The sequence below is a fragment of the Myotis myotis genome, unplaced genomic scaffold, assembly GCF_014108235.1.
Source record: "Myotis myotis isolate mMyoMyo1 unplaced genomic scaffold, mMyoMyo1.p scaffold_m19_p_17, whole genome shotgun sequence".
NCBI classification, from domain to species: Eukaryota; Metazoa; Chordata; class Mammalia; order Chiroptera; family Vespertilionidae; genus Myotis; species Myotis myotis.
Window position 1 is genome coordinate 18,719,487 of NW_023416321.1, and position 15,556 is coordinate 18,735,042.

Here is a 15,556-nt window from a genome sequence, read left to right on the forward strand (position 1 = left end):
CAAGGGCCCTGAGGGACCGGAGGTCAGCGCCGCTACGAGAGGCCGGGAGCTTTGGGAGGGCACAGAACTCCTAAATCTCTAGAAACTCGGTTTTAGTTCACGTGGTCTACTCTCTTGATCCCAACCTACAGTTTATATAAAACCTGGCGACAGAGTAAAATACTTTTTGGGGCCACGCTCCAAGTGACAGAAAACGTGGAGCCGGGGACGCGTGCTACGCAAGCGGAAGCGGAAGTACGTTGCTGCCTCCATGTGCTGCTCCCGGAGTTGTGGAATCCGTGTTGGCAGCGAGTGATGTGGAGCAAGGCGCTGCGTGTGATTGCTACGGCGAGCGGAGTCTAGCGCTCCGGGAAGAGACGTCCGGTTTCTCCTTTCTCCCCAGGTTGAGTGACACTCCCCCGGCCCACCATGGGCAAGAAGGGCAAAGTCGGGAAGAGCCGGCGGGACAAGTTCTATCACTTGGCAAAGGAGACAGGTGAGCCACAGTCGCGCCTTCCGCGAGCTAGACGGGCGACTTGTCAGGTTCGCCCCCCTTTCCGAACATTGAGTTTTTCTCGCAAAAGAGACAGTGGGTTGTGAGGCCGCAGAAATCCCGCCGGGAAAGCACCTCGTGGACTTGATTTTGTTGACGCCCCCAGGTTATCGTTCCCGCTCTGCCTTCAAGCTGATTCAGCTGAACCGTCGCTTTCAATTCCTGCAGAAAGCCCGAGCCTTGCTGGACCTGTGTGCTGCGCCGGGGGGATGGTGCGTAACTCCCGCGCTGTCACTCCCGGCGGCTGGTTTCTGGGCTCCATCCGGCCTGGGATGACTGAGAGCTGCATTGGGGGAGTGAGGGGGATACAGTAATACCAGCCTCAGCTTCTTACTCCCCAGAACGTGCACTGCAGAGGTTTGGAACGTGTACACAGGACGTGCTCGGGCCACTGCACTTGGCTGGGCTCCTTCTAACACGGAAGAGGGTTCATATTGTCAAGGGTTGGGAAGGAATAGGTAGTCCTGCGTATTTTAATCTTTATTCTCTCATAGGCTGCAGGTGGCTGCCAAGTTTATGCCTGTGTCAAGTCTTATTGTGGGTGAGTGACAGTGGTTCAGTGGTGCTTTGGGGGTGGGAGTACAAGGTGGTGTGCTCTACATTTCCTTTCTTCATGCTTGAGGCAACCTTTTGGAATACTCTGACCTGACTTCTTCCAGGGGTGGATCTGGTACCAATCAAGCCTCTTCCCAATGTGGTGACACTCCAAGAGGACATCACAACGGAACGCTGTAGGCAGGTGATAAGAATCTCTCTCTTCCTGTCCCCTTTCTATGCAAACATCCACCTGGGTCCTCTTACCCAAATTTTCTGAAGGCGAGACTTTTCATGTTTACTGTGCCTTGGGCAGTGTTTGCATGATGTCTGCAAGCCTGGGATATGCCTCGTGCACTCCCGCCTTTATTTGGTCAGGAATGAGGTGTTTGAAATTGGAAGAAGTGTGGAGATTTCAGTGACGTTATTTTCAGGAAGGTTCACTAGTATTCTTTCCTTTTTTTTTTCCTTTTTTTTAAATTTCAGAGAGAAAGGGAGAGGGAAAGAGAGAGAGAAACATCAATGGTGAGGGAGAATCATTGATTGGTTGCCTCCCACACACCCACATGGGGGATGGAGCCCGAAACCTGGGCATGTGCCCTGACAGGGAATTGAACTGTGACATTATGGTTCATAGGTTGAGCTCAACCACTGAGCCACGCCACTCTGGCAGACGTGTTATATCTCTCCCCTGTGCCAGGCACAGTATTTGGCCTTTGATGGGCACTCAACAAATGATTGGGTGGACAAATGACTGAATCAGGGACTCCTCCTTCTGTAGCTATTCCTGTGTTTCTGTTGCTATAACCCCTTCCCTCTTTTGTAGGCCTTGAGGAAGGAGCTGAAGACCTGGAAAGTGGACGTTGTGCTCAATGATGGGGCCCCCAATGTCGGGGCTAGCTGGGTCCATGACGCTTACTCACAAGGTGCCAGGGGCGTGGAGATGGTGGAGGTGGGCATGCCCTTTCAGGCTGCATTGGTCCTCGGCTAATCCTCTCTCCCCCACAGCCCATTTGACACTGATGGCTCTCCGTTTGGCTTGTGATTTCCTGGCCCGTGGTGGCTGCTTCATCACAAAGGTTTTCCGTTCCCGTGACTATCAGCCCCTGCTATGGATCTTCCAGCAGCTGTTCCGCCATGTCCAGGCCACCAAGCCCCAGGCCTCTCGCCATGAATCTGCAGAGATCTTTGTAGTCTGCCAAGGTGAGTGGGCACCACATCTTTCTCGTGACTCGTTTCTTAACTACCAAAGCACACTTTTTTTTTTTTTTTTTTTTAACACTTTCTTATATATCCTATCATCTTAGGATACCTGGCTCCTGACAAGGTTGACAGTAAATTCTTTGACCCAAAATTTGCCTTCAAGGAGGTTGAAGTTCAGGCCAAGACAGTTACTGAATTAGTGACTAAGAAGAAACCAAAGGTGTGTTTGAGTAATGTGGTCACTCTCAGGTCCTGGATCTCTGGGGAGATTGGGCCTGATGGGTCCAATAGACACCACATAAGGGACCACTCAACCTTCTTTATTTCCCTCCCTAAGGCTGAAGGCTATGCTGAGGGTGACCTCACTCTCTATCATCGTACCTCAGTCACTGACTTCCTCCGAGCTGCCAATCCGGTTGACTTCCTCTCCAAAGCCAGTGAAGTGAGTCCCAGACTTGGGAGAGGGTGAAGGGAGCCTCAGAAACATGGCCTGAATGTTTCCCAACTCCTTTCCCTCCTTCCAAACAGATTTCACTAGATGATGATGAGTTGGCACAGCATCCAGCTACCACTGAGGATATACGGGTGTGCTGTCAGGATATCAAAGTGCTGGGGCGCAAGGAGCTTAGGTATGATGTGAGGGTGGTGTAGGTGCCAAAGGCAGGGAAAGGCCTTTGAAGGCCATGATGTTGATCTCAGAACAGAATGCTGTTTGCTAGAGGTTTGGGCTGGGAACCTGAGCCCTAGGATTTGTGACTCAAATAGGAAATTTGGGGTGTGGGCCTATGACAGAGGAGGAAGCAGGGACAAAAGGAGATTGAAGGTCTGTAATGGTATTTCTGGAACAGGTCCCTACTGAACTGGAGAACGAAGCTTCGGCGATATGTAGCCAAGAAGCTGAAAGAGCAAGCAAAGGCGTTGGACATCAGGTGAGGAGGGAGCTGAAGCACAGTAGATGTTGACTGGGTGTTGGGGGCGGGGTGTCTAGGAAATAACCAAACTCCTTGGGCTGTTTTGTCAGCCTCAGCTCAGGAGAGGAGGAGGAAGGTGATGAAGAGGACTCAACAGCTGGGACCCCGAGGCAGCTCTCCAAGGAGGAGGAAGAGGAGGAACAGTTGAATCGGACCCTGGCAGAGATGAAGGCCCAGGAGGTGGCAGAATTAAAGAGGTGAGGAGAGCAGGGAAGAGTTTGGGGAACTGCCCCCCTCACCTCCCACAGCATTTCTGTGGGGATGGAGGAAGAGAATGAGGAAATGGTTGAGCAATTTTCAGAGCTGGGCAGGTATAATTCCTCCAACTGTCCCCTCAGGAAGAAAAAGAAGTTGCTGCGTGAGCAGAGAAAGCAGCGGGAGCGTGTGGAGCTGAAGATGGATCTTCCCGGGGTTTCCATCGCAGATGAGGGGGAGACTGGCATGTTCTCCCTGCGCACCATCCGGGGTCACCAGGTGAGGCGGGTTGGAACAGTTTGAGGAGACCAGAGGATCTGTTTGTGTATTTGGAAGGGGATCGGGGATTAAACATTTTCTTAAGTGTGCTGCATGATCCCCGCTCATGGCTGCTGTGTCCACCCATAAATATATGACTCGGTGAGGGGTGACTGGGAAAACAAGCAAGAGCCTTGTTTCAAAGGCCAGGAAGAAACATAAACATAACATGAAATTAGGAAGATTTGTGAATACTGTAAGAATATTGTAAATGTGTGTATCACATATAATATGTAAAAATAGAAGAACCAAGAGGCACTCTTTTCAAGAAGCTGTTTCTGGTAGGTGCAGTCAGGGTAACTGGGTTACCAGCGCGGTGATGGAGCGCTTCCCTCGGAGGGGAGCAACACTCCTCAGTTCACCGAGACCAAGGTAGCACCTTGGTGCACTTGGCTGCTGGATGGTGAATACAGGGAATTTGATTTAAATAAAAGCAGTGTCACAGGCAATTTGTGGCTTTTGTGTGGGAATGGGATCCAGATCTTTGTTGTACAGGAAAGTGTAGTGGTTCTGGAGCAGACTACCATTCATTTATCCATGTTTTGCCTCAGTTCCCTCATCTGTAAAAGAGAATAGAACCTACCTACTAGGGCGTGGGGGTGAATAAAAATGTTGCCTGGGCTCCTTTCTTCAGTGGAAACAAAATTCGTACATTATATCATTCTCAGAAGGTGATGGAGAACCTTTTTCTTGAGGTAATGTTTTTAGAGAAAATGTGTTAGAATATTTTAAAATGTGATGCTATATAGGCTATGGATACTTTTCCATAAACCTATTTTTGCTACCGTTGAAGATGAGACTGCTGAGTGGAACAGATGGGTGGTCTGGTTTGGAATGGGATGGTTTTGACAGCCCCATCACTTCCATGTCTGTAAAAGGAGATAATGTGTTTGCTGAAACTAAGATAATGGACACAAAAAAAGCAGTATGTTCTTTTAAGTACCCTCGATCTGTTTCTCTGTCAAACTTTAGTTGTTAGAGGAGGTAACACAAGGAGATATGAGTGCTGCAGACATGTTTGTGTCCGAGCTGCCAAGAGACGACATCTATGTGTCAGATGGTGAGGATGATGATGATACATCTCTGGATAGTGACCTGGATCCAGAGGAGCTGGCAGGGGTTAGAGATCCTCAGAGTCTAAAGGACCAAAAGTGGTAAGGTGGGGGCTGGTCTGCAGGTGTTGCCAAAGGCACTGGGTGGGGAGGGGTGTGAGTTCTCCAGGGTACCGGCCCACTAACCCACTTTCCTTGGGGCTACAGTGTACGATTTGCTAAAGCAAGAGATGATAAAGGGGAGGAGGATGAAGAAGAGAACCCATTGCTGGTGCCTTTGGAGGAAAAGGGGGTCCTGCAGGAAGAACAAGCCAGCCTGTGGTTCTCAAAGGTAAGAAGAGGCTAGGGGTCAAGACTCGGAATTGGCATTCACTGCTGAAGGATACCTGAGGATTTCCCCTATCACAGGATGGCTTCAGTGGGATTGAGGATGATGCTGACGAGGCTCTGGAGATCCGTCAGGCCCAGCTGTTGTATGAGAGCCGCCGGAAGGGGCAGTCACAGCTGCCACCACGACCACCACCACTACCACCTTCTAGTTTGAAGACAGAGAGAAAACCTTCCCAGTGCCCGGATGAGGCCCTTAAGGAGACACAGGCTCCACCAGGGACAGAGGCTGCCACTGGCCCTGGGGGTGGGGAGAAAGATGACAGCTCGGACAGTGACAGTAGCAGCAGTGAGGATGAAGAGAGGTGAGTGGTTGCAGCTGATGGGAGAAGGGATAATGAGGAAGCAGTGGTTCTAACCTTTTCTCTAAGTTGGGTGTTTTCAACCTTGCCTGTAGATTGAGAGTTTTAAAAATACTGATTATTCTGATTTAACTGGTACAGCCATGGTAGGATTTCTGGAAGTTATCCACGCAGTCTTAAATAGGAACCCGGGTTGAGGCGAGGTGGGAGTGGGCCAGAGTGATGTGGAGTGATGGTGGACACATAGTTCTTCTCTTCTGCAGCTGGGAACCACGCCATGGTAAGAAGCGAAGCCGTGGGCCCAAGTCAGAGGATGATGGGTTTGAGATAGTGCCTATTGAGGACCCAGGTGAGTGGGTCTGCACCCAGTGGGAGGGGAGGAGACCATGGATGTTTGGGAATCGAACTTGGACTTTTGTCCTCCCCCTGTAGTGAAACATCGGATACTGGACCCCGAAGGCCTTGCGTTAGGTGCTATTATTGCCTCTTCCAAAAAGGCCAAGAGAGACCTCATAGATAACTCCTTCAGCCGGTAAGGGAAGAAAATCACGAGAAGTCGCCCAGTGTGGGGGGTAAGTGGTGGTTTCTTCTCTACAAAGCATGGAGTGTCATTAGGGCTGTATCCTCTCCACCTAGGTACACATTTAATGAGGATGAAGGCGAGCTTCCAGAGTGGTTTGTGCAGGAGGAAAAGCAGCACAGGATACGGCAATTGCCTATTGACAAGAAGGAGGTGGAGCATTATCGGAAACGGTGGCGAGAAATTAATGCACGTCCCATCAAGAAAGTGGCTGAGGCTAAAGCCAGAAAGAAACGCAGGGTAGGTATTGGGGCTGCCCCAGATGAGGGGTAGGTGGGGCAGGGGTGGGGAAGAGATTAACCTGACTGAGGGCCTCACACAGATGCTGAAGAAGCTGGAACAAACCAAGAAGAAAGCAGAAGCTGTGGTGAACACGGTGGACATCTCAGAACGAGAGAAAGTGGCACAGCTTCGAAGGTAATTGGGGGAGGTCACCCACAAAGATACATAAGGGTTAAAAAGTGCCAGAAAGCTAACTGTTTCTTCCATTTACAGTCTCTACAAGAAGGCTGGGCTTGGCAAGGAGAAACGCCAGGTCACCTATGTTGTAGCCAAAAAAGGTGTGGGCCGCAAAGTGCGCCGGCCAGCTGGAGTCAGAGGTCATTTCAAAGTGGTGGACTCAAGGATGAAGAAGGACCAAAGAGCACAGCAACGGAAGGAGCAGAAGAAAAAAAACAGGCGGAAGTAAGCAGAGCCACCAGGGCCTCTGAGAAGGCAGTGTATGGAGAAGCGACTGCAGTTTACTCCAGCCTCCGTTACCAGCTGCACCCTGCTTGCATCACAGTCATCTGAAAAGACAGTGAGGTGTGGGGTACCTAGAACTCTCACGGTGCTCTGAGGACATCTGCCTCTTGTGAAAGCACTGCCGAAGTGCCCTGTTGGACTCCACAACCCTTCCATGAAGAAGACAGGGTACTTTTTTAAATCATGAAAGGGAACTTGAGTGTTGAGGTGGCATTCACTCTAATCTATTTCTGGACCTCTCAGGTCTCTCCATCCTCTTCCATTGACATTTAAATAAAACCATGCTTATAGATGTCTTTTCTGCCTTCCCATTAAGTGCTAACTTAGGTGCTGCACTGTTCTAAATCCTATTTAGCATGTTCTGACTCCTGAGGTAGAAATGACAGACAATCCACAGGTCCCAGTAGTAAAACATTTACTAGAGCAAGCAGAAAAGAATGCACATCTTAAAGAAACCTTCACAAAGTCACAAAATTTGAATTATGTATATTTCCTTTATAAACAACATAGAACAAAAATCATCAAAATCATCTCAGCAAAAGATTTTTCTACCATTGTGGCAAGTTAAAAAAAAAACAACACACAATGAAATAGGGGAAGACAGTTAAAAGCTGTTGGGGTTTTAAATTTAGCAACACTTCAGACCTGGAGCAATCCTGTTTTTAGGATCATCTTTCACCTTTTAATAGTAGTGGCTCTGGGCTTCTACTACAGGCTGCTTCTTCCTGTCTCAGGGCTGGATACAAACCTGAGCATCAACTCCACTTAGAATCAGATACCTCCCTTCCCTGCAAATGTATGGAAGCACCAAAGTGCTTCCCAAACATCCCTAACACCTCAAAGGACTGGCTTTGCAGAAGCCAACTCCTAAAAGGGACTGCCTGGGCACATGGCTAAGAAAAAGATTTTTACTTATAGATGTTTATAAGCTGACAGTAAAAAATACACACTACATGATATAAACCTAGAGTTTTATATCCTATAAGGCCCTTACAACAAACCCAGAGCCAAAAGAAGCTTCCCAGTTCTCACTGCTTATGATCAAAGCAGCCCCCCAAAATAATCCAAAAAACGATCCAGATGAAGGGGTAATGTCTCCAAGGGCCAGCTACCCACTAAGGGAAGGGGGTCCTTACACCTTGGGCCCCACCCAACCCAGCCCTGAGACACCTAATTACCAAAAATCTTTCTAAAAATAACAAAGGATTTCACACTTCAGCACATACCATCTAACTGTCCCATCGACTTTTCTTGCGCTTGGGTGGCTCAGGGACAGCAAAACCATCAGCTGTCTTATCTGTCTTGCCGTCCATCTTATCCATCTTACTGCTATCCACCTTGGGGTCCATCTTGCTCTCACGATTACAACCTTCTTTCCTGCTTTCACCATTCCGGCCATCATTTGCACCCCGGCCATCATTTGCACCTCGGCCATCATTTGCACCTCGGCTCTCTCCATGTCGGCCTCCACCTCCTCCATGCCTGTTCTCCCCATGACGATGGCTATCAGTATGACGGCTGCTGCTTTCTGGATAGCGGTATCCATCTCCATGGCGACCACCGTCTCCATGACGTGGGCTATCACCATGCCGATTGCCACTGCCACTCTCTCCATGGCTGTGACGGCTGCCACCCCGGTTCTCAGTATATCTCTCTCTCTTCCCATTGCTACCCCCAATCCCTTCTCGGCTGTTATTCCCTGAAGCTGTGTTGTTGACTCCCTGGGCTCCAGCAGTGGGGTAGGTCACCGGGGCACTGCTGAGGTTCCCAGTATTGCCAAAGCCTGAGATGCCCTTGGTGGCACTAGCAACGGGGCTATCAGGACTGTTAAGACCCTGCTGGGCTGAATTAGATGGTACAGAATTCAAGCTCCCTGCACTTGTCCATCCACTTGCCCCAGCAGCAGAACTTCCAGCTTTCTGGTTGCTTAAGCTGGCGGCAACAAAGTGACTCTTGTACTGTGACTAAGAGAGAAAAAGAACGAAAATAGTTATGATGGTGAGTTCAAGAAACTTATAAGCTTGGCAATGATATACAGGAACTAGGGTGTTCACACACACGAGAGTATCCATACTGTCTTGGCCCTGTGATTTTAGCATCCTGACAGCCCCACAATCCTGTGGCTTCTGTGCATATTAATCTGGAGATGGATAAAATATGTAAATTAAGGCCAGCTAACTGGAGGGGTAAAGGTAGAAGAGTTCCCTAGATACAGAATCAAATTTGTCTTAGCTAAAATATTACTGTCAACCAGATAGCAGTAGCCTTTGAGGAGGAAACTCAGTAGGTTGGTGAGGCAGAAGGGAACGGCAATCCTGCTGCAGTGCCACAGTCCTGGGCTCAGTGTGCCTGAGGTAGACGACAGCAAGAGGGGTTTCTGTAGCCTCTACACCTGCATCTCTAGATTAGCTACAGTTTATGTTCAAAATGGAAAGCAGTGAGAGAAATCCAGTATCAAGTGCACAAGCCCAGCTACATCTCAAGGCTAGGCCCCCTTGTCATTGCCCAAGAATTACTGCTGTAGCTCTTTTAACTAAATGCTGATCTCATACCTGGAAAGCCGCTTTCATTGCCGTCAGCCGATCTCCCATGGCTCCTGTGGAGGGCTTGTAGGCCTCATAGTTGCTCATTACATTGTTGTTATTTCCTCGGTCCTAAAAAATAAGCACACTGTAAGAATGGATGCAAAGTAGGAGAGCCCCTGCTATAGACTAGGCCTCAACATACTGAAAACGAGTGGGAAAGGGAACAGGATTTTTTTTTAGGAAGTTATGTTTTGTGAGAAAAGGTGTGGTAATGATGAATAATTTAGAAACACTATGCCTTTCAACCCAGTATTTCTATTTCTGGAAATTAATCATAAATAATGAGAAATGAGATCAGATTATGCCCAAAGCTGATTATGTGGCATTATTTATACACAAACATGAACATGTTTATGTAATTATGTAAAAACTAGAGGCCTGGTGCACAAATTCATGCACAGTGGGGTCCCTCGGCCTGGCCATCGATCAGGGCCAATCAAGGCTGATTGGGCCGGCTGGGGTAGGGATCACTGGAGGCTGGCTGGCAGTGGGAAATTGGCTGTAGGAGCGCAATGACCACCAGAGGGCAGCTCCTGCACTGAGCATCTGCCCCCTGGTGGTCAGTGCACACCATAGCTACCAGCCAGTCATCTGGTCGTAAAGGTCGCTTAGACTTTTATATGTATAGATTATATTAAAGATGGAAAGGCAACATGGCAGTATGCACATACTTTGAATCCAGACCCTTGAGTCTGAACCTTAGCTTTGTCACTTACCAGTGTGTAACCCTGAGTGCCTCAGTTTTCTTATCTGTACTCACTCTTACTGAGTGGCTGAGAAGACTGAGTTAATATGCATGCCTGCTTGGAATGGACCTGGCATATAGTAAGTGTTCAATACTATAATGTGGGAACAGATTATTTATCAAGGATACCAAGCTAACTATAATGATCCAGAAATGTAGACTTGGCTTAGGAATCAGAGTAACAGGAAACAGGCAGTTAAGATAGCAAGTCAGGGAGAGCTTTTGTTACCTGATTTGTGAGAAAAGCTCTCCCTCTCCTCTCTCTGATGAAATTTCCCAGAGAATGTAGAAATCACTCCTGAGTTTAGTTACAAGATACAACTAGAATCTACACAGTGACCCTGTGGCATGTCTAGCAGCAGGCTCTATCGAGGCGAGTGCTGGGAAAACAGACTGTGGAGTCCCATGTCCAGAGTTTCTGATTCACCAGGTCTGCGGGGGGCATAAGTCTACATTTACTGCTAGTCCAGGAACCACTGCTAATCTAGACTGACTTCCTGAGCACATCAAGGTGCTTCTTCAATAGAAGTCACAACACTAAGAACAAGCATTAATGTAGAGGTAAGCCAGCAAATTGAACACAAGCTTCCTTCTAGACAGAATTCCGAACTCACTGAGGTTTTCTCAGGTAGAGGAGAATAGTCCTACATTACTCAGGACTCAGGACCAGCCTTCAGGGCACTACTGTAGTACGGACTCACCGTGTTCTCAGAGCCTAGCCCAGGCCGCTCCCTGTAGCCCAGGCCTCCTCCACCAATGTTCAGCTTTTTGCCTTTCCCTCCTTTGAAGCGGGACTTCCGAAACCAGGCATTCTGCATTGAACACAATTCAAGGTTAAGCCAGGGTAGAGAGAAGGGGCCAGAGAAAGGATCAGATCGAAGAGGAAACTAAGTGGGAGGGAAGAGCTTCTTGCTTCATCTTTAGCCAAGAACCACAGATTCCCTTCCTTTAGGTAGTTCAATCCACCAATCTCTCAGGCGGCTTAGATCTTTATCTAAGGCTTCCTTTATTGCTCCTTCCCCCAGGCCTCCAAGGGAAGTGATTAGTTACGCTGGCCACTTCTAACTTCCTTGAGGAAAGTGAATTTGTTTTCTAGTTTGCAATTTACCTATACAAACCACTGGACATAAAAACTCAGAGCTTTTAAAGAATTACTGGGTTCAGAAGTAGAGGAAAAACTATGTGAAGTGAGGTTTATTAGAATCGACTCTAGGCCCAGGACTGGTAGTCACATAAATAAAAATAAAATTTTACCCACAGAGCGTAAAAGTTTTCACTGAACTAGATCACTGCCAGAATACTACTAATCAGATTTATTCACATTCTCTTCAGAATGCAAACACCTCTGGGGGAGGTTAGAGCTTTGACTGACAATCACACATGCCAAAGTTCTTGAGAGGCAGGGCAAGCTTGGCAAAGGTGATGAGAAGCTGACAGTATGAGAGCACAGGAAGCCTGAGGCACAAAAAGAGATGTATCTTGTTCAAACTTTCAGTTTAGAATTGGCTCTCTACACCCAGGAAAGGGAAGGAAACTACTCTCACAGGTCCTTTACTCTCAGGACCACATGACAACCGCATTATGGGTAACAGTGCTGTAGGCTGGCCTATCTGAAAAACACGTAAGTCTCTGATATCAGAATGTGTACTCTGAACACATTTGTAATTTGGGGATTGCATGTATTAACACGACTTAAGATTTAATTCGGTAGAATGGCTCACTCAATTTTGGACTGGCAATCAGTGTGGTCTAAAATCTGAAATCTAAGTCTATGAGGAATAGTTAAACACATAATTTTTTAAGACGTCACACATTTTTAGCCCCCAAAAGAGAAGACTGTTTGGGAGGAATAGAAGCCATCTTTGAAATTACACTTACATAGATGCTGCTGAAAGGAAAGGATGAGAAGATAACCAGATGAATTTTAATGCCCTACAAAACTGATCAGTACCTCTAAGCACTATTCCCTCCACTCCCCCTCCTTTCTTGACATGTTTCTAGGTTATCTGCCTCAGGCTTGTTGGAATTTGGTAACCTAGTTTAGTATTACAACTTGGAGCAACCTGAAGTGTGCCCAGCCCCTCACCTGCATCGCCAGATCTAGGAGTTCCTTGGAAACATGTTGATTGGCTCCTTCCAAGTTCCGGACAAGATCACCAGCAAAATTGCTGTCCTTGGGGGTTAGCAAGGTATAGGCCACACCCTTCTCACCCGCTCGTCCTGTGCGGCCAATTCTATGAGTATGGGTATCAATGTCTCGAGCCACATCATAGTTAATGACAGTCTTAATTGAAGGAATGTCCAGACCACGGGCTGAAATAATAAACCAAATTCTTTTATTCTTCATCAGGAGTCAAAAACCAAAGTAACCCCTCTCTAGCTGGTCTGGCTTAGTGGATAGAGAACCGGCCTGCGGGCTGAAGGGTCCCAGGTTCGATTCCGGTCAAGGGCACATGCCTGGTTGTGGGCTCGATTCCTAGTAGGGGGCGTGTAGGAGGCAGCTGATCAATGATTCTCTCTCATCACTGATGTTTCTTTTTTAAAATATATTTTATTGATTTTTTACAGAGAGGGAGAGAGAGGGATCGAGAGAAACATTGATGAGAGGGAAACATCAGCTGCCTCCAGCACACCCCCTACTGGGGATGTGCCCACAACCAAGGTACATGCCCCTGATTGGAGTTGAACCTGGGATCCTTCAGTCTGCAGGCCAGCGCTCTACCCACTGAGCCAAACCAGTCAAGGCTCATCATTGATGTTTCTCTCTCTCTCTCTCTCTCTCTCTCTCTCTTTCTCCCTTCCTCTCTGAAATCAATAAAAATATATTTTAAAAAAAGCAACAAAAAAGCAAAGTAACCCCAAATGCTAAATCTCTAAGAACTCAGGTTCCATTCTTTCACATATATATATTACATATATATTATTGATTTCAGAGAGGAAGGGAGATGGAGATAGAAACATCAATGAAGAGAATCACTGATTGGCTGCCTCCTACTGGGGATCAAGCCTGCAACCCAGGCATATACCCTGACTGGGAATCAAACTGTGACCTCCAGGTTCATAGGTTGACCCTCAACCGCTGAGCCACTGCAGCCAGGCCCAAATTCCATTCTTATCTAGGCAAAGTGCATAGTTTGCTGAGCTGAGATACAAGTTACCCTTCTAGAACAAATGCCACTACTATAGAGTCTATGATGCAGGGCCACCTACTGTAAGGTATATAACATCTGCCATCATAACCTGCCATTGCCTCTCTTGCACCAGGAATATATAAAAAATTAAAATCAGCTTCAAATATGCCTTGAGGCTGAGAAATTAACCTCTTTCTGGTTATGCTCAGTGTACTCTAAATTGCTCCATGGGGTATGGCCAGCCAGGCCAGCAGAGCACCCTCAATCAGCTTGATCAGGTATTATAGGTCTTGTATAGCAAGACGGAGCATCCTTACAGCACAGACACCTAAGGTTATTGGGGAAGTTCATATCCTACCTGCAACATCGGTGGCCACCAGGATGGGAATGTCCTTTTTCTTAAAGTCTGAAATGACCTTGTTTCTTTCACTCTGATCCATGTCCCCATGAAGCAGCCCAAGATTATGATCCTCCTGTTTAAGGTTATTGGCCAGCTCCTCAGCATTGGCTTTTTTAGTAACAAACAGGAGGACACTCCCAGAAGAGGTAAACTCGACCAGACGCCGGGTAAGCCAGTTCCATTTACTAGGCCCAGAATGGAGAATTTCCACAATCTGTGTCACATCTTCATTTGCCTGAAAAGGAAGAAATGAAACAGGATTGTGACATTTGTGCCACAGGGCACCTGAACAAGGACCAGACATCACATTTTCTACCTGCATCTAGCAGAACCGTAAACAATCTCTCTTCTCCTGGGCCTTCCTTCAGCAAGTCAAGTGCACTTGAAACTTAGGTCCCTTTCTCAAATCACTGTGCTCTCTATCTCCCCTAATGCGTACGTGTACCAACTAATCTGCTAACCGCAATATTTTTTATATGCCCACTACTCAGATTATTCTTAATAAATTAAGCTCCTTTTCTGCCCCTCCCACTCACTGTTCCTAGAATTCATCCACACACACAGAAGGCACTCAAAAGTGAAGAATGGACACTGTCAAAATGCTAACTGCACAGAACTTTAATAAACATGGCAAGCAACTTAAGGAATTCTCAAGGCAGCCTTAACTCAATTCCAAATCACAATTCAAGAGAAATTTTCCACACAGCGCATCTATACAGGTAAGGAAAAAACCCTTAACTCATTTTCACCAGGCCATTCAAGTCCCCCACTCCATGCTGTGCAGGTCTCCTCCCTCCATCATTTTAAATGTCAGTTCTATCCTGAGTGGTAGTGTTCTAGGCAAAGCTTGTTTCTTTTTTCCCCACAAATATTTTTTTTAAAAAATGGATGCATTTATTTATGGATCCATTGGTTGATTCTTGTATGGGCCCTGGCGGGGATCAAACCCACAACCTTGGTATATAGAGACCACACTCTAACCAACAGGGCGTCCCTTCTCTTTGGATATTTAACTTTAAATCAAGTTTGAAACATGCTGCCTCATCCATAAATACATATTTTTCCTCTCAGTAGTTAAGAAATTCATTCCATGTCTCCATAATCACTGAAGTCCCATCCAGCCCTGCTAAGGTTACCTCTCCAATATCTCCCTGCACCACTCGAATAGGGTCGATCAGGATGTCTCTGGCCAGTTTTTCAATCTTTTTCCGAAAAGTTGCACTGAATAAGAGAGCTAAAAGGTAAATTAAATTTTGTTAAAGAGTATGACTTCTTTTTTGAATAACCATTAAGCTTCCTACTGACATTCAAAATAGTTTTTAAAAAATATTCAGTTTTTAAAAAATAAGCCTACCTGAACTTTAACTTTAGTTAAAACAAAAGCAAACCAAAAAAACTGATTTACTAAGGAAAAAAGGCTTGATCGTACTCTATTTTTATACATTTTCTGTTAAGACAGGGTTGTCAGAAATCATATCTGCACTGTGCGTTGCCTCTACCCAATAAAACTGTATATATTGGAGCAAGTCACTCAATTCTCAGCCTTAGTATTTTCATCTATAAAAATGAGTGAATTATAACCGATGACCTCTAAGGTCCTGTGCAGCTCAGATAAACTGTCACTATCTCACCCTTTATAGTTCTCACCAGGACACACACATGATCACTTTTGCTGCCACAACTGAGTGCTTATAAAATAAATAGAGGAGCTTATTCTGAGTACAAATGTGGCTTAATGAACTGCTTCATACATACTTTGTCTGTCAGGACGGACATGACTGGCTATCGACCGCACCTGGTACTCTGGAAGAAGTAGAACAGTACAATTATTATAACTCTGCAATACAGTTTGGGATGCCTGGAAAAGTCATTTTAGT

At 46.7% G+C, this 15,556-nt stretch overlaps 2 protein-coding genes across 6 annotated transcripts in view; one reads left to right on the forward strand and one right to left on the reverse strand.

Annotated features, from left to right (window-relative positions):
- Positions 1-140: 140 nt before the first annotated feature.
- Positions 141-7,114, forward strand: FTSJ3 (FtsJ RNA 2'-O-methyltransferase 3). Its single transcript, XM_036340019.1, has 20 exons — positions 141-475; positions 639-744; positions 1,027-1,073; positions 1,192-1,271; positions 1,893-1,992; positions 2,075-2,269; positions 2,374-2,489; positions 2,607-2,711; positions 2,798-2,898; positions 3,118-3,198; positions 3,291-3,437; positions 3,579-3,714; positions 4,726-4,907; positions 5,013-5,136; positions 5,214-5,497; positions 5,758-5,843; positions 5,927-6,026; positions 6,131-6,314; positions 6,397-6,491; positions 6,570-7,114. Exons 1-20 carry the CDS (start codon positions 409-411, stop codon positions 6,760-6,762), a joined length of 2,529 nt encoding a protein of 842 aa, XP_036195912.1. The 5' UTR covers positions 141-408; the 3' UTR covers positions 6,763-7,114.
- Positions 7,115-7,284: 170 nt separating this feature from the next.
- Positions 7,285-15,556, reverse strand: part of DDX42 (DEAD-box helicase 42) — a 36,032-nt gene continuing 27,760 nt past the window's right edge. For 4 of the 5 annotated variants that reach the window (XM_036340015.1, XM_036340014.1, XM_036340016.1 and 1 more), the window contains 7 exons: positions 15,435-15,482; positions 14,816-14,913; positions 13,638-13,914; positions 12,235-12,461; positions 10,850-10,960; positions 9,371-9,472; positions 7,285-8,782 (listed from right to left, as the gene is read on the reverse strand). In XM_036340015.1, the coding sequence (XP_036195908.1) occupies positions 8,048-8,782; positions 9,371-9,472; positions 10,850-10,960; positions 12,235-12,461; positions 13,638-13,914; positions 14,816-14,913; positions 15,435-15,482 (1,598 nt within the window). In that variant the 3' untranslated portion in view covers positions 7,285-8,047. The remainder of the gene's footprint in view (positions 8,783-9,370; positions 9,473-10,849; positions 10,961-12,234; positions 12,462-13,637; positions 13,915-14,815; positions 14,914-15,434; positions 15,483-15,556) is intronic. The other variant, XM_036340017.1, reaches the window with a different exon arrangement.

What these genes read in the sequence shown, in the direction of transcription:
- FTSJ3 (XM_036340019.1), top strand. Translation starts at nt 409, where the DNA reads ATGGGCAAGAAGGGCAAAGTCGGGAAGAGCCGGCGGGACAAGTTCTAT. An exon ending in CCATGACGCTTACTCACAAG is followed by an intron (nt 1,993 to 2,074) that starts GTGCCAGGGGCG and finishes TCTCCCCCACAG; the next exon opens with CCCATTTGACACTGATGGCT. An exon ending in AAAGTGGCACAGCTTCGAAG is followed by an intron (nt 6,492 to 6,569) that starts GTAATTGGGGGA and finishes TTCCATTTACAG; the next exon opens with TCTCTACAAGAAGGCTGGGC.